The 18,998-nt window shown below is 39.9% G+C and overlaps 1 protein-coding gene across 1 annotated transcript; it reads right to left on the bottom strand.

Annotated features, from left to right (window-relative positions):
- Positions 1–324: 324 nt before the first annotated feature.
- Positions 325–14,560, bottom strand: mmp2 (matrix metallopeptidase 2). The gene is given in 14 exon segments (XM_018666860.2): positions 325–1,529; positions 3,423–3,532; positions 3,832–3,991; positions 4,613–4,749; positions 8,296–8,422; positions 8,603–8,758; positions 9,097–9,270; positions 9,983–10,156; positions 10,958–11,090; positions 11,092–11,132; positions 11,830–11,958; positions 12,644–12,792; positions 13,793–14,019; positions 14,215–14,560. Coding segments are annotated over 14 exon segments (1,977 nt in total). The 5' UTR covers positions 14,371–14,560; the 3' UTR covers positions 325–1,425.
- Between the last annotated feature and the right edge of the window lie 4,438 nt (positions 14,561–18,998).

Here is an 18,998-nt window from a genome sequence, read left to right as displayed (position 1 = left end):
TGAATTAGCAAGCAATTTATGAAGTAGCTGAAACTTGTTCTGCCATGAACAGCTACAACCTCAGACTGAGTTAATAATAAAATTACATGTACATATGTAACACTTTCAGGAGTCATTCTACCTGCATTGTGAATATTTTTATTTCTGACCCAAGTACACTGTGCTGATAAGGCTAATTACTTGAATGTAGAACTTTTACTTTTAACGAAGTACTTTTACATTGTGTTATTGCTACTTTTGCTTTTGCTTTGAATTCCTTTTATTGTGCCACCCGCAACACTGCAAAGTATAAGGAGCTCCTCCTCTGCTTATCACTGATACACATTTTATTGATCCAAGTTTCATCTTTATTGATGACAGTAACAAAGTGCTCAAGCATTAAAAACAACACAAAACACACTGACTGTATTGCTAAAACCCAAGAGAGAGAGAGTAGAGAGAGAATATAAAAAAGATTATTAAACAATACTACTGCGGTACTCTTGTCATGATTCCATCATGCAGCAAACCTATACATCCTCTAGAGGCAACCTGTGCCTTTAATCACTCTGTACCATTAGTAAAGGGAAATGGAACATGGAGTTGCCATGGCAAGGATTTGGTCTCCACATTGTGCAGTTCCCTTGTATAGTCCTATAAAAATTGCTAACCAAATGAAGAATATTGTGTGTCTGTGAATACTACTTTCTTCAGAGGATACTAAGTAGTCCCATCAGACATAGTTACACTGGATATAAGTTGTGTGTGTGTGTGTGTGTGTGTGTGTGTGTGTGTGGTTAGGACTATATGCAAAAAGCAATCTCTAAAGCACCATTTTCGGTCAGACACATTGTGCAAAATCATTTTTTCAAATGTATTGCTCAACAATGAGAAAATTAATTACTTCAAAGTGATACATCTATAAAACTGCACTTAGTACACTGGACATAGAAGTCATTCTAAGCCAACATGAATTCCTCATATGGTGTAAAACAGTCTATCAGACTCAAATTTGCATAAAACGGCAATATCTCACAGCACAGTATAGCACTGCGTTCAATGCAGTGTGGACATACCTGATGTCTGAGTTTAAAAAAAAAACAAACAAAAAACTATAAAACAATAAAACAGGGGGTACATATTGTAATAAATCTGCATCAGCATATCAAATACAATGTCAATATCACACAGTAATATAGCAAATATCCAGTTGCCTATGTTCAGCCTGTGTAGAAGCTCGCAAGGTGCCTTTCTACAAAGCTGGAGGCTGGTTATACAGGCTGGAAGGGACGTGTCTCCCATAGAAGCGTGCATAGTTGCCAGGATAAAAACTTACAACAGTGTGCACTGCGGCGACCTCAGGTTGTGTACAATACTATAGCAATGTCCTCATGAGGCCAGACGTCATTACAGGGATTAGCGAGTTGCAAGACTTTTTGGAAATGCTCAACAACCGAGCCAGTCCTTTGTGATTTCACCCAACTTAACGATCTTCAAGCTGCTGTCCTCCAGTTTGAAATAGTGGTTGCCTTTGAAGAAGTAGCTGTAATCTGTTAAAAAACAAGCACAATGCATACTGTGTTCAGAATCTTTGCTTAAGTTTAAATTAGTCTTCCACATCACAAAAACAGCTTGGGTAAAACAAGGGAAAAACTGCCTTGTAATAACAGTAATAATCAAGCTAATAAAAGCATATAGGCTAACAGTATAGCTAATCAGTCTCAATCAGGACTTGGGCCCCTCTCACTCTCTCTGAATTATGCTAATAAGGAAGCATACAGAGGCACCTCTGTGGAGGGGCACAGACTTTCTTTATATAATTTTGTTTGTTCACTGTGTGGGGGAGGGGCTATGTGATGCTTACAGTACTGTGTGTATGTTAGGAGAGCAGTAATGGAAAAATCCCTGGTTGCTTTCCATAGACAAAAATCTACATACCACCTCTAACCCCAAGGATACATGGCTGACAGGAACAGTCTCAGAGGAAGTTTACCAGTATCATGCCTAAAATTCACAGCAGACTGAATTTCTTACACTGCAATGACCTGCTCACTAACAAAGCGAACATAACCTGTCATGTGTTATTCACTCACAGTAAATTCAAGCACTGAGTAAGAGATATAAAGCAACTGTTCTCCTACTGACTGTCTCCTTCTATCAATATCAGATCACAGATGACTTCCTAACTTCAGATCTACTCCCTTTGCCCTGTTTTACTTCTTTAATTTCTTTGAGTAGTCAGTTCCTCTTAACGGTTCACTTCTGTCTAGATGGCATCATCACTGCCTGCTGGGTTCTGGTATATGAGGATTTTTATTGACAGAGGCACAGTGCCAGACTCACTGATAGAGCTGACTGGATTTGTCTACAATCTTACCAGAAGGAAAGCCAGTCTGCAGGGAACTAGAGCGCCAGTCATGCTATAATCGAAGCACAACAACCACCACAAAAACTCTTTTCCCTTGGCTCTACTTAAAGACTCAAACAAAGGTGTAGGTCCAGGATGGCTTTGCAATTTTCTCTCTATTCTTTGATTTAAAACCAGAACAGTAATCATTGTTGGTTTATTTTTTACAGTTCTTGTCATCTCTTCTTGTGATTAGTCAGTTGATGGAGCATTTATTTCATGGTGTAAAAGATAATTTTTTGTTTGTAGTATTTATGTTGTCACAAAGTAATGTCTTCACTGGTTAATTTTAGGCATTTTAGCAACATGGCTTAAGGGATGGTGAGAATCAGTTAATCCAATGTTTGGTCCAGACTGAAATATATCAACAGCCATTGGATGTATTTCCATTATGTTTTGACATTCATCCTTTGTGTTTTTTAGTGAAATATTGGATCCATCAAACCAACTATTGGATGAATTGATATGAAGTTAGGTGCAGATATACACACGATGAATACTAATAACTTTGTTGATCCCATGACTTTGCATCTAGCATCACCAGCAGGTTGAAGTTTTAAATTTTCCAGTGAAATGTCTACACATCTAGAAAATCTTAATGACTTTGGCGACCCTCTGACTTTTCATCTAGTGCCATTATGAAGTTAAGATTTGTGGTTTTGAGTGAAATGTTACGACCGCCATTGGGTGTTTGCTATCAGATTTGGTGAATAAATTCATGTCCCCCTCAGGATGAACTGTAATAACCTTGGTCCTCTGACATTTCTTGTATCATCCTCAATGAAGTCAAAATTAAATTTGTCAAAAACTAATGACAATCCCATCATCCCCAGCTGTACTTTTTGTTTAGTACTAATTATCAAATGTTAGCATTAACATTAACATATTAAACTAAGATGGTGCAAATGGACATTATATCCTTTATGTATCATTATCATTCTTATCATGTTACCATGCAGCTAACATCTGATAAAAGTTTCCTTCTCCAAATGATACAGAGCCTCTTCATTCACAAATTATTTAAGTAATTTTTTACCAATGCCATTAAGACTGAAGGCAGCGTCTATGCCATCTGGGATGCCATTCCAGGAATCAGCAATAAGTTTGGGGAAGCCAGCGTCCATTCTCTTGTTAACTTCATCATATCTGTACAAAAGTAACAAAAGAAGTGCATCCTTTAATAAGTGCCTCAGAGTTCCCTAATACACACAAAAACAGTCACCACTCATACTTTTCCATGGAGATAAAACAGTTAGCCGTCAACACAATGAATTCTCATGTTCTGCAAGAGCTAACAGAGCTGTTGTGGTTCAGAGTACAGTTAAGGTCACACCAGACACTAACTAGATCCAGACGTAGCTCAGTACTGGAATAAGCAGTGATGACAACAGAACAAGTTAGGGTGTGTCAGGCTAACAAATGGTTGCATGAGTCTGGCTCCTCACCTCCAGAATTTGTCCCCAGCAAATAGGTAGGTCTTTCTGTTCTTCCTAAAGTTGAAGGCAGCGTCAATTTGCTGTAGGTCAGTGGGAAGCTCAAGGCTGGAGAGCCTCTTGGGGTAACCTCTCTCCAATTCATCTGCTTTGTAGACCCAAATCTCATTGCCTGGGAGAGGAAGTAAGAACAAAGTAGAATAACACTGAGGACATATGTTATACTGATGGAAGGTAACTTTTTTTAAACACGACTGTTTAAGAAGGTTTTATCCCATATTCTCACATTTCTACTAACCAAATATATCATAGAATGTGAAATCATGTGTTAACTATTCAGAGTATAGAAAAACCCCACCTATAACCAAGCCAGCTCTGCTGCTAATGTCTTCAAAGCTGACAAATACATATTATGTAAATCTCATTAGTATTCAGGAAGATTGTCATATTAGTAAAATGCAGGGAATGCATCATAAACCACTAATAACTATGTTGGAATATCTCAAATGTCCCAAGAGTGCACACCGCACACAAGAGTGCTCAGCCAACATTCCTGCTTCTCCTAATGTTTCAGTTCGTTGAAATGCTTGACTGTTAAGGGAAAAGCATCCAAATGGTAAGAAAGTGAAGCCACCTTTTCATTACTCATGGAAGTGGAACTGCCTGTTTCTCTGATAACCACAGAAGCACAAGGATGATGTGAACAGCGTGCAAGTTCATATAATATGACATCAACATTGAGCAAGTTTAAAATCGGCTGTTTCTTCACAGTTACTTGTCTTTTCCAGCATACCTGAGAAGAAGACTGTTTTCTCCTCCACTGGGTTTTCATAGGCAGCATCTATCTTGGAAGGCAGGTCAGGCCAGTATGTGGCCACTAGCATAGGGCCATTGGGCTTGCTTCTGAAGTTGACTGACCTGAACAGGAACCTGCCAGACAGAGAATGAGTGGGTGAGCGATTGTAAGGTAGATGAGTTGAGGATGAAACGAGAGTGGGAGTGCAAGAGGAGCAGAGGGGGTTGATGAGGAGGTGGGGAGCGTACGTGTGTGTGTGTGAGGGGGGTTTTAGTGCAAGTGCTTCACTGGCTGAGCCAGCCACAATGGCCTGATTCATGAGCATCTGGTTCTCGTTAGGACTAAGGCTGCCGGCGCCAGCGGAACAAGACCCATCTTGCCCGGATTTCCAATACACAGCTGCACAACAACGGCAGCTTCCCAAACTCTTTTCCACTGACCTATTTTTTAAAAAGAAAAAGATCTACCAATTGCAACGATGAGTTGTGATGATGATAAAATGAAGATGAGACCTAAACTTAACATACACAAATAGCATAGATACACACCACATGCACAAAGTTTTGTATTTGTCAGGATGAAAGAGGAGACATATTCCAATCTCAATAAATCATCTACAAATCACATTATTTTAGCTATGGTCTTGTGGATCAGTTTGCGAAGTTCATGCTATGTACTACCAATATCCAGAGGGCTTTAAGTTAGCATCACATCTTTAATGTTATCCTTTCCTCCCTATCATTTCTTCATGTATCTATTCAACAAAAAGGGAAAAAACAACAACAAAAACATCTGCCTAAGCAGCTGGTTAAGAGGATACGCTTACAGGATGGAAAAAGATTTTTCCAGTGCACTGGTAATGTTTTAGATTTTTGACTGTGTTTTCAATTTTTCGTCTTACGTTTCAGGCAGGCATTGGTCTCCAGTTTTTTTTTTGTACAGGACAACTACATAATTATTGAGATCTCTCAAACCTTCAAGTAGTAATCCAGTCATTCTGTATTTGTTGTAACCAAAGTAATGTTATACCTGTGTGCTAATACAGGTTGATGTTAAAGGTCTGCACTGCATTATGATGGAACGATAATGTATTTCTGATATCAGCAGCCATGATCTCACTTTAACTGATTCTACATCTCTGGCAACTTTTAAACTTTTTTTAACTTTAAAATATAAATCATAAGATGCTTTAGGAGTGGCTGTGTGTTAAGTATATTATTTGGATTAAGACATGCAGACGCTGTATTAAAATACTGCTGATGCAAATAGAAAATTTCCTCCTGTAGCTGCTTCAGATTACAAGTGTTCAGTTGGCAAAAAACAGGTGTCTTTTATTGTGAAGCAACCTCAGGAATAGCAATGTCAGACTATGGTAATTTTTCGCAATTTCTGTCAGCAGCTGCATAACTCCAACTCTCTCAAGCTAACCAACTTTACTGTGATTTTCTATTGTGAGGAAAATACTGTCATTGTGTGCAGCATGAAATCAGATTGCAGTTGCAATTATTGTTGACTAACTTTAACTAACTTTATTAAAACAGTATGAGTTTGTTTTGTTGTGTTGAAAAAAAATACACTTGTGTCATCAGTGTCTGGCTGTGGCTACATGCTAGGATACATTTTCATGGGCATATGCTAACTCTGTTAATATTTGTTCTGTAAAAATGCAGTCATAAATATACAAGGAACCTAATTAGTGGGTTGGTCAAACTGTTTCTATGAGACTGACTTTATAATTGCCTTCTCCTTAAGCCTCCAGACAGACAAACACACTTAAATGCTGAACTCAGGGAGTGCTACAAGCATTGCTCACTGCATCATGTCATGATTTGTCCTGCATCATAAATACGCTGAGCCAGGAGAAAACAGGGGATCCCACTTGTACAATGGGAGAGTCAAGTGAGCATTAGCCCTAGAGCCCAAAGGACACTGCTCTCTCTCTGAAGCTATAAAACTTAGCTTGTACCAGAGCTCTGCAGCTTACAATCATGATCATGGCCTTCAGGCAACTCATTAAGTTGCTGCGAAGGTCAGAACAATAGGGCCATACTCAAACTTTAGTAATCTCAGACTTTGGAGAGATTTACTGTACTGTGCACTCACTCCACTGCCTCAAGAGAACTCTGTCCTCAATTTCCCTCCCTCGTCGTCAGATGAGTGGCATATGAGTGGTGTTTCACATAATAACTGACATTCGAGGCATATCAAATTATTAATTACTTGAAAATATCACTAAGTACAAACCCTTATGATTACACATGACAGCTTGCAGAGACAGAAAGCTACTGAAAAAAACACTGCAATGGATTATGGTACTTTAAACATCTCTTGAAATAGGCCAAACTGCAGATAACCAAAGAGTGGCATAGTCTCAACGTTCAAATAGGGTATAGGGATCATGTCTACTGACATATACCCCGGAAGTATCTAGATGGCATGTTTACATAGTTACCATAGGACAGCACAAATGATGATTTCTTTTTCATAGCTGTAACTCAGTCTGAAGCTTCAAAGAGAATTACGTTTCGGAGCAGCTTGATTTCCAACAACCAGGCCGAAGTTTCATGGTCCATAGAGCACCCTGTGAGTTCATGTGCTGCTCTGTCGATCACTGTGAATGTGTGGAAAAGAACCACAGCAAAGTGAAAAGTAATTCTGTATTAAAGAAGGATTTGTGAGGATTGTGGCTTGTTTCTCACAGTTTCTAAGTCCGGGCTCTCGGGGGAGGAAGACCAGGCTAACTGAAAGACTACACTCTTTGGTACGGAGGTCTGCTGGCCTGTTTGCCTTGGACGCTTTTCCAAAATGGCCATGACAGATATACAGCTCTGTTAACCTTGAATTTGTGAGGAGTTGATTTCACACAGCACATCTAGAAGTGTTAACAGATCACAACTAACAAGGACACCATTTGTGTTTTCAGTTCCTTTCCCCACATTATTGTTTTTGTTCTCTGTGAGAATTTGACTGTAACAAATTTCAGCTGTTACTGAAAAAGTTCACCTTTGCACGGGAAAATGCACTGACTCACAGAGACTGTTGGGCAAACCACAGCACTTCATGAAACTCCTCTTCTACGCAGGGTCAGCCAGTAGACACACAGTAATCTTACAAGACTTTGGATTCACTGGCGCCGGTGGAGGAGAGGACTGTAGCCTGTGTTTATGACGGATGACTATTTTGGTTGTCACTGCATACGTAGAGGAATAATTTGTTTTTCCCTCTTACTAATTGTCACATCACGAAACAAGCATCTAAAACCATAAGTGGCACAAGACTGCAATATGAGAAACAATGATTAATAGGAAACCTGTCAAACTGCTCATTGTTTCTGGGGAAATGATTGTGAAATCCAACTTGTGTAGGCTGCCTTATTTCACTTGCACAGGCCGTAAAGCAAGAAGTAGGCTACTAGGTTTTGTTTGTCGTTCTTCCCATAGATCACAGACAGGAAATTCAGCCAGACTTTTGGCAGCACTTGCAAGTTCTGAGAGAGTCAAACATGGAGCTAATGAAAACACTGCAGCTAGCACATTCAAACAACATGATCAAGAGCTTTGGTTTTGGATGGATTACTTGTTAGTGCTTCTTCCACATTTGGTCTTAATGTGACATATAAACTTGGTGAAATCTAGTTCTAGGCCAAAATTATTTTAGGACTTCCTGTTTGATATGATTACCTGTCCTTGAAGAAGAAGGTCTCTCCTCTGATTTGTGCTATGGCATCAAAGATAACTGGTTCATTACAGATGTCCATTGGAGTGACTGGACCCTGAGTTGGAGGCAGAGGCTTGTCTGTCGGCACACCTGAATTTAAGAGATTTACCAGAATATTTCATCTTTGAGGGAGTAATTACACACTCATAGCACATTAATCTTTCCTGACTTCTAATAAGGAAAGCACACTTTTGTTTTGTTCTGGTATTAGACTGGTATTAGACTTAATCCCAGTCCAGGAGCCCAGCCACACATGAGATTTCATCTCACCATAGAGCTCCTGGATGCCTTTGATGTCATCCTGAGAAAGTCTGAAGTCTTTAGTGAACGTGTAAATTGGGGCCATCAATGCACCGGGGTCCTGAGAGTGCTCCAAGCCAAGGGCATGACCAAACTCATGGGCCGCCACCAGGAACAAACTGTAGCCTGAAAACATGTGATGCCATGGACACAGAGAATCTTCCCATTAGAAATAGTGCATTTGAAGGTTGACTAAATCTGATTAAATGAGTGTGATGATCAATGCCCTCAATTCTGACTGACAGGCAGTTGTCTAAACTACTAAAGTAACAAATACATAGTTTTTATAATCCTCTACAATTTTAACAATTTCCGCAATAGGATTAATAAAGGATTCTAATTCTGATTCTGATTAAACTGTCTGGCTCTCATTCTCTTGTCCTCTGAGGCAAATCCACTTGGCTGCTATTCCCACAATTATAGCAAGAACTGTCCACAAATACTACTGGCCCATGCCTTCATACCTTGGTCAGGACAGAAACCCCATTTGCGGTCATCATCATAGCTCTTGGTGGTGGCACACCACATCTTGCCGTCACTGCGTCCGGATGAGGTACAGGATTCATAGGTGTCCCCCAGGAAGGTAAAGGGGAAGACACAGGGGCTTCCTTCTGCATTTCCTCCCACCGTTGACATGGCTGGAGGGAGAGACAAAAAGTAAAACTGTAAAAGCCATAACCTTAGTTCATCTCACTCGTCTTATGAACTCCTTCATATGCCAAACTCCAAAGCAGTTTAGTTTATATTATATTGTGAAATCAGTGCAGATGATGTTGAAAACAACATCATGAAAGCAGCTGGCACAACACACACAACATCAATCACCAGGCACAAGACCAAAAAGCACCCGCCCAAATTGATTTTCTTTCAGGGAGATCATTTTCAATTTGGCAAGACTGCTTTTGTGCTGTTTTAAAGAAAAATCATTTCTTATTCAGCACAAGCTATCGCACAAGGCTTTACAACAAAGCTACATTCCTAATCAATTAGAACCAGATGAAAGCCCCAGTGGCTCTACCTCTCTCTGTCTATCTCACTGTCTCTCTCTCCCTACTACACTACCTCAGCCCTAAAACCAGTCCCACTGACAGAATGGAAAATAAGCCCTGCCACTGCACATTAAAATACTTTTGCAGCCATTCAGCAGACCACGAGCAAGACTGAAAACCCACTGTACTGCACTGTATGCACTACGCAAGCATATAAACAGGACACATAAACTGAAAACAATGTATACACCAGCAAATACACACACACAAGTTTTTACAGTCAGTATCCTAGTTGACTACAAAATATGCTGTTATGTGACTGAGAACAGTGACGTAACAGGCGGTACACGACACCACCTACCAGTTTCAGGGCAGAACCCATAGGTCTTGTCACGGTCGTAGTCCTCAGTGGTGGCACACCAGCGGTAACCATCATCCCTGCCCTGTGTGGTGCAACCGTCATACTTCTCCCCTTGAAAGGTGAAGGGGAACTTACATGGAGAGCCCTCTGCGTTTCCACCCAGGGTGAATAGCACTGTAGGAGAAAAGTAAACAAATCAAAATTTTGATAAAAGATATTATAGAGAACCTAATGATTTTTTTTTTCTCAAAATTCTTACAAAGAATAAGCTTCAATTCCTACATGATCATTGCAAGTGACTAAGATACTTTGATCCCTGAGTGACAATTTAAGACAAAGGTGCTCAGAGAGGAGGATAATTAAGAAAATAGGTGGAATGGATTTTGCATAAGTACAAAAGCTTAACAGAATAGACAGCTCCAGCACAAACAGTCCTCAGTTGTCTTCTCATCATACAACATCAAACAACTTAGTACATATGTACTTTGGCAGTTTGTTGTAATGGGCATGTGATCATGTTAGTACCATGGACAGCAACATAACACAGATAAACAAAATGTTTGACAAAGCCCAGTGTTCTAAAGTGGGGCAGTAACTTGGAAAAGAAATATTCCATACTCCACTCCAAACAAAAAAACAACAGTTTCCTGGCATACGGTCCAACCTACTTTCCTTCTGTCCAAAATAAGCAGAGCAGCTTTGAATACAGCAATAATCTGATATGAAGTATTACCTTTGCCTCCATAGGAAACACTGATTCTGTTTACCAAACCACTTCATATTTTTGTGGCTCAGTAAGATACAAGTAGGGCACGACTCAACAATGCTACTAGGGTCAAGTGGGGCAGCAAAAGTCTTAACCTATACAGACATATAAGAGGTATTGCAATTCCATATTATATATATATGCACATATTTATACTGTATATATACTGTTGTGTCAAAAAATAAAGGGGAACCACAGGACAAACTTACATTCATGAGGGCAGAATCCGTATTTGCCATCTTCATCAAAGTTGTAAGTTGTGGAGCACCACAGGAAGCCGTCGTCACGACCCTGGGATGTGCAGCTGTTATACTCAGTGCCCATGAACAGGAAGGGGAATTTAGCAGAACTCTCCATCCGCATTGCCAAATTTCACTTTCACCACTGTTGAAAAGATAGAGGATCATGTCGATGCTTGTCAATGATAAAACTCATTTACTGACATTCCTTGAGACCATAAACATTGTAATGTCTTTAACTATATAGAACCAAGTAGCTACTTAAGCTATGGGAAACCTGAAAAACAGGCTCTAAAAATGGTCAGCAGTTCAGAAGTAAGGCCCTGTATAAGCAATGGACAATAGTATAAATCTTGTAAAAGCACTGATATAATAAGGAAAGAGTTCATTCTAAGTGTGAAAGATAAATAATGTTAGCGCAAGTGATAAATTCAGACAAGAGATTCTGAATAATGGGAAATATAAAACTATCTGGGTCAATGTGTGCAAATATAAATGCAGGCAATGGAGATTTTTTTTCTTCTACTCAGCTTCCAGATGGCTGAGATTTGCCATACTGAGTGCCAGAAAGTTCAGACACAGTCAAACAAAGTATCTGAAAGTCAAATTAGTATTGTCAATGTCAAAATTAGTGTCCTGTCATCTCAACTTATAAGTACTTAAGCTGTTCATTAAATTCACATCACTGTAGAAGTGCCTTAAATTTGTTTTGAATAAAGACTGAGCTCCATTTATCTCTAGACAGATCTGATAACACATTAAACTGCAACAGATGTAATGAAAGAATAGGGGAGCTTTTGTAATACACTTAAGTGTTTTTGTAAAAAGTATTTCTCCATTACCTTGGCCCTCTCCCAGTGTCCACTGCTCATCATCATCAAAGTGGGAGTCTCCCCCAATTCCTGGCCCCGGAGCAAAGGCATGAGCCAAGAGGCCGTCTTTGCCATCAAAGGGGTAACCATCTCCATGCTCTGTTAATGACATCATTCAATATAAACGAAATCAAGAGAAATATCAGAAGTGATTTTCTTTTTTCAACAGGCAACAATTGGTCCAGCTATTAGCAAGCCAGTTAGCCAGTAAGTGGCAAGAGGAGCTGTTTTAAAGAAGAAAGACTAAAAATAACACTGTGGGGAAATATTTCTAATATGATGTGACATTTGTGTGTTTATTAAAACATCAAATATTTCTTCATATTGTTGTTGTTAAAACAACACTTCAAATCTTTTGAGCTGGCTGGTTTTTGTTTGTTTTCACTGCAGTGGCTGAATTCCTTCTTGACAGGGTCAGCTATGACTAGACAGAGTGATATTATAACTGTGTGAGTGAATATCAAATGGCTGTTTAAATTGGACTGACTGGAACAACCAGTGTTATGACCACAATTCTCGTTATTTAAACAAGTTAATTACTTTACCATTAGTCAACAAGGCAGTGAACTGTTCTGTTTCTAAACTTGGGGTCTATTTTACTTTTGGCTACTCCACTTTATCAAATGCAGATCTGAAAGAACTTTTAAAATCATTCACTACTGTTTCCCATATCCCAAGACAAGAGGTCAGAATGTGATAGTTACAGGGCTTTTTGAGGGCACATGGGTTCATTGTCTTTGTTTGTTTTTGCACATATCATCCCTTGTCCATCTGGATGGCATACCATTGCGGCCAAAATTGATCATAATGTCAGCCTCTCCGTCCATGATGCGGGCGAATGAGAGTGGGGTGACATCACTCCATACTTTGAAGGCTCTGAAGAAAGCATCGTTTATGACTTCCTCGTCCAGATCAGGAGTGTATCCCAGAATTCTACAGAGTAAACAGAAAGTAAGTTTCAACCTAAACCAAGACAAACAAGGAAAACGAAAACAAACTACATAGTAACAAAAAGTCAGTGTGATCAGGACAGTCTTTCACGTGTCACATTTTGAAAGTTAAGTAGATCTATTACTAGATCTCTGTCTCTACTTGTGATTATGGAACAGCATCAAGCTAAAGCCAGTAACAGTATATGAGTCATCTGATGAAAATTCCTCCTGAAACAATATTCAGCCACAAACTCTGTTATACACAAACTGTTATATGCCTGTCTACACGGTCCCTTTCCTAAAAACAGTCTAAGATCTCTTAGTTGTTATTGTCTTTGGCTTTCCGTCTTCCTAACAAATACACATGCAGACGGGCTGGAATGATCAGGGCACACAGAACTGCTGATATAAATAAACCAATTCCACATTGTTGTAAACCTCAAACAGAACAAAAACAAAAGACCTGACACATACTGCGTAGGAATGTTGGTGTTAGCAAGACACTGAGATGCAAGCACTCCTCTGACTGTGTGGATGGGGGTGGGGTGGACTTGGGTGGGGGGGGTGTCAGGCGGGGCCAAGCTGTGGTCCATCTCTCAAAGCAAACAGTCTCTGGCCTTGAATTTATACTTTTAAGCACTCATTAAACACTGCTTTGGGTTTTAGATTCAAACTGGGAGATTGCAATGTTATTGAGTGACTCAGACATATCCTAAGTAGTATTTCTCAATACTAATGGTTTGATTTATGGGCAGTAATTGGGTGAGGTCATGTTATTTTACCTTGATGTGACATCATACATAAAGTTCTGATGTGGTACATGACATGCATCTATAGACATGGGGCCATACTGTTAAAAACGTTAAGGAGTGCAATAATTGAGAATCAAAATGAACCCGCTCCCATCATAAAATGCCTCTTTCAGGATTCACTAGAACACTTAAGATACAGGATAATCCAACACCTTTTCAGAAATGTGCGGGTAATGTTATTTCTCTGACCTGTAGGTGATGTCTTTCTTCTGCCACATAGGTTTCCTGTGGAAGAAGTTGTAATTGGCCACATCTGGGACGCCACAGCGGGGCTTTTTCATGATCTCCACAGTTTTGGCATCAATCTCTCCAGTTTCTTGCAGAGAAAAGAACTTTTGCATTTTCTTCAGTGTGTCCTTGAGCACCATAAGGTTACATCTGTCTTGCGGGCATCCATAAAACTTATTCAGATAGTGCTAAAAGAGAAAATAAGATATGAAAATGATTTAATCTCTTGGAATAATTAAATAAAATGAGTCCAACAAAAAATAAATTAATAATATACAAACTATTCATCAGCAGTTCAGTTCTTATACTTAAGGAGTAAAAACTGTTTACAGTTGGCTGACCCACTTAGACATAGTTTTAGGAAAAACAACCAATAAACTTACCAGAGCAACTTCTTTGTCTGTTTTGGGGGTAGTATCGTCTCCAGGAAACCTGATAATAGGCGAAGGGGCAGCGTATGTTGCTTGAAAGACGATGAACTGGACCAAAAACAATTTGGGAACAATCCGACGACAACTGAATATCGTCGGAAAACCCATTTTCTCAGATTAACAACGTCTTAAGAGTGCTAAATGCCTTTCACTCCGGGTTGAGATCCGTTCAGCTCGTCAGCTTGTGTTGCCTCTGCTCCTCTGGAAGATTTTTTTTCTCCTTAACGGGACATCCTGCACCTCGGCTCTATGAACTTTCTCTGTTCTGCTTGCACATGCACTTTTTCCCGACGCTTTCTGCGCAGTCTCCAGGTTGGGAAAGAGGAGCTCAAGAATAACTTCATGCTTACTCATGTGGTTGGGTTTCTCGCTCCCTCTTGTTTTTACTGGAATCCTCGTATGAATAAAGGAAGAGTTTTCAGTAGGATGTTTAAAGGGTTTGTGTAGCATCAATCAGCATAAGCTGATTGACAAACCCTGTACATTTAGTGACCTGTACATTTAATCCAGTGCATTAAAACACTTCTTCTCCTGTCACGTTAATCAGTAATGGCCATTTTGCATAATGGCAATAAAATGTTTGTCATGTGAAGTTCTGTACTTAAAAGTCAAAAGTTAAGTTTTTCTATCATTCAAAAATAGTCCAAATAAAATGAAAAACCTTAGTATTTGTGTCTGTGTGTCATATGCTCACCACTGCATATGACTTTATAAGAACTGGAAGTGGGTGTTGCCTGTATCTTGCACCACTGTTTATTTCAGTGTCCCTGCTTCACCCTTTAGTACTACTTTTTTTGTGGGCCTACTAATTCCCATCAGGAAACATTTTTTCATCGGCACGGGCAGTTTGGTCCTAAAATCACAGTGACGCTCGCCTTATTTTTGCTGAAGTGCTTTTAGGCGAAGAAACTGACGAAATGTTGCTTATATAAATGTTGTTAATCTGAACTGAGTTTAACGCATACGAGGCTAAATTTTTGATGTAAATGTCATATGTTGTGTCATATGACCAGTACCACAGCGACACCCAGCTGTGGACAGACTGGAAGGTATTTAAAGTGCTATGTTGACATCTGGTGGCAGGATGTGAAAACTCAACTGGGTATCATGTTGAAAAGAGACTCATCCTGATCTTATTTTCAGTTTTTGCACCATAATTTATATCTAATTTTAAGGCTGGTTATTTGATATATTGCTGTTTACTTCCACCTACGCCAAAATTACGCATTTGTAAGTATTTTTCAACTTTGTGAGATAATTTATCAAACAGAAGAGGTTTCTCTTCACTTAACCTCTCCACATAAGCTTGGAAAATGAAAAGTCTTGCTGTAGATGAAAAAGAAAAAAAAGCCACGAGTGTCCTCACGTAACTCTGGGGATGCTTTGGACCAATTATCATGTGATGCATGAAACTATGTTGCAGATCACTGAGTCATCACAGTGTCAGTATTCAGTGAAACAGGCTCCTAATCACTACCAGATATCCTGATCATACGTAGTGACTCACAGTTGTTGAACTAGAGACAAATTTGAGACAAACTGCAGAGTGAGTTGGTTGAGACTGCAGCAAAGAGCCATCAGTGTCACTGCCCTCTGGTGGCTGACAAAAGCCTAGCATCTTTGTCTGTTTTGAGGCCCTTGGAGCCAGTCTTCTTTACTGAGATGTTGTCTACAGCATAGATTTAGGATTTACTTTAACTCTCTTTGACATGTCTTTGTTTCCGCTCTCATACTGCTTTACTCTGAACAACATATGAGAGCGGACTCTTTAATAGAGAGAGCTGAAGGACTTTTTTTGCAAAGAGATCTGACAGATGGATAGCTCACAAACAGGATTTTGTGGTATATCTAGCAAAGCAATTTCCCTTCCCTTTAGCCAGAGTACAGTTAATTTTTCATAGCCGGGGCTGCTGCTGGTGGTTGCAGAGTGAATTTAACATCCATTTGCCAACAATATCCAGGACCTGTCACTTTGGAGCAGGAGCTTTATTTCATGCACTGATACATGCTGCCATCTCCTCTAACTGACACACTCGCAGTGATCCCTCGCAGAGCCGGGAAACAGAATGGCTACCTATTAAATGTACATGGGCCTGCCTCTCCAAATAGAAAATGCTGAGATGTGAAAAGTTGAGCCACAGCTACAGTAATTGAATGCCTTTGTGCATATGAATGCAATTTTGCAGGCGAAAGTGGCATAAAGAGATTGAGATGATAAGGTTTGATTTGCATGTAAATTGTTTTCTCTTTTTTTGCCTCTGTTGAATTCTTAAGCTTCGTCTAGATTGGAACACCTCACAATGTGTGTGTGTTTTGATGAAATACTGTAGGCTTTTAAAAAAATGTGTGTCTTGTTGTTGTTGATTGCAAGTGCATCTCTTCCATTTGTATTTGTTGCTGAGATAGCTGACTTAAACACAATCATGGTTTATGGAATGCTGTACACAAGCACAGCTGATTTGTACTTCAGCATTTACACCACAACATAAAAATCGTACATGTCACCTTCATTATAAACAATTTCTTTTTAGTTTAAATGACGGATTTCTACATGTACTACAAATGCAGCTTAATGCAAAGCTGCATTATGCTTGTTCTGGTTCCTACACCATACAAACTCGTGTAATTAATTATGAGGACGAGTGACTTCCTCCAGCATGCCAGCATGGCCTCCTCTTGCGATTGGGAATGAGACATTCTGGACATGAAGGCCAGTTGTATCATGGCTCTCCAGCTGGCTCTGGATCTTCAGGCCCACTTGATTGACCCCAGTCCAGCTGAACAGACCGCAGCCCTGGATGTCACCCTCTTCCCTCACCCTGGTCCTCTGGCTCTTGCGAGGACCCAGACAGATTCTCTGATGGGTCATCAAACCAAACTGCCTGTATGGCTGGCCAGCACCAAGGTCATGAATGACAAATATTACAGTCCCACTGCTCTCTTCTCACTCCAGCTTGGAGCTGCTCAGAGTGCTCGGGAGGATAAAGTGTGTAATGTTCAGTGCTGTTTGCTTCAGACTTGACTGCGTAGTTAGCCTGGGTGTGTAGTTAATTCTGACACTGAGTAGTTTAGAATCAGTCTGTTGGCATTGTTTGTTTTATGCGCTTTGCAGGAGTAATTAAGCAATGGTTGCTGAGTAAATGAATGCAGCAACAGCCCTGTCAATAAATCTGTTTCAAGATAACTTAATTTGGCTAAGCACTGTGTTACAGAATACTGTGACACATATTATATCACTCGGTTTGAAACATTCTGATGATGAATTATTGAACATAAATCCATTATCTTGAACATATTTTATTTATGAATGCACCAAGACACTGGAGGACTTTAACACTGCAGGGTAATTATTGTTCCACATTGTGTCACCACTCTTCTCTCAGATGCAACTGCCAGAGCAAACTGCAATGAATCAAAGAATTGCGACTTTTGATTGACACTTTGTGTGAGCGCAAGGCCCAAAGCGACATTAGCCGAATTGCTTTATTTAATGCTTTCTCCCTCATTCTGTTTCTCTTTTAGCACGCCTTGTAAACACTGATGCAATAATGCATTCCATTATACAGAGGAGAGGAGATGAGTGTCTCTCGTGGCTCCTCTCCATCTCAATAATAGGTCAACAGCTGTATTTAAAAAATTAATCACATTCTTGGCAGTTGCAAAGGTTAGCCGCAACGCTCTGAGATGCAATATTGGAAGCTCAGATCAGCAGCAAATCTCGGCGGAGATGAGGAAGAGTTGCCTTTGATGAGTACAGCATGTAAATGATTTGTGTGTGTTTATAGGACACGGGGCTGGCCCTGCCTCACTCCAAGACAGCAGTGTCGGCACCACTCTGTGGCAGAGGCTGGCAACAGCAGATGGAAATAAGCAAGGTAGGGGGAGGGCTGACCCCACTACAGCACTTCACAGTTTGTACTCAGAATGTTTCTCTTTCTTTTTTCTTCTCACAGTCTGTCTCCGTTTCACTGTGTTTTTGATTCTTCATTTCTTAAATACTGGATCCCATCTTCTCATATTTACCGCCTTGTGTTTTGTATCTCGACAAGTCCACTTATGTTTAAGTATCTGAGAGATTTCAGTGCCATAAAAGGCTGTAGTTATTACAGCTAAACAGCTTGTTTGTTAATCCTGTGTTTCTTGGTGGAGACATTATCAGCCTGTGCGTGTGATCTTTTAAGAAATTCAAATATTGATGTCTTTCTCACATCAAAGACAAATTACTCTCAAAGATATCCTGAGGTATGAGGACACGCAGATGAAATATGCATGTCTACCTTGGATTGCTTTTAGTAATTCTGAAATATTCAAAGTGGTATTTTTGGAGTGCCGTGGCTCTTGCTTATTGTGCGCAGGCTGACACTTGCGGATGAATTTTTCAGCAGTGATCTGATTTGGTCGTCACAGTAAATGGATAGCCTTGATAAGTCAAGAACATTGCTACTTGGTTTGTTGGATGAAAATGAAATACTGCATGATGCAAGTGAATGAAAGGAGTGTTGAAATGCTGCCGTCTGTCTGGTGCTCCTGACAGTTCTGAGACCTGTGCCGCAGATTAGCTATTATGTTGTTTGCACATGTCGGCTTCAGAAACTTCTGTATGTCTCCTAGTCACTTTTAGCATATGAATTAGTAAACCCTATGATAATTACTACTTTACCCGCACTATCCATCCTTCACTAAGACAATTTATCTGAACACACTTTGGCTCATAATCTAGGGTCCCACCACAGCCA

This window comes from Lates calcarifer, linkage group LG2 (genome assembly GCF_001640805.2).
Source record: "Lates calcarifer isolate ASB-BC8 linkage group LG2, TLL_Latcal_v3, whole genome shotgun sequence".
NCBI classification, from domain to species: Eukaryota; Metazoa; Chordata; class Actinopteri; family Centropomidae; genus Lates; species Lates calcarifer.
This window is presented reverse-complemented; position numbering and strand designations above follow the sequence as displayed.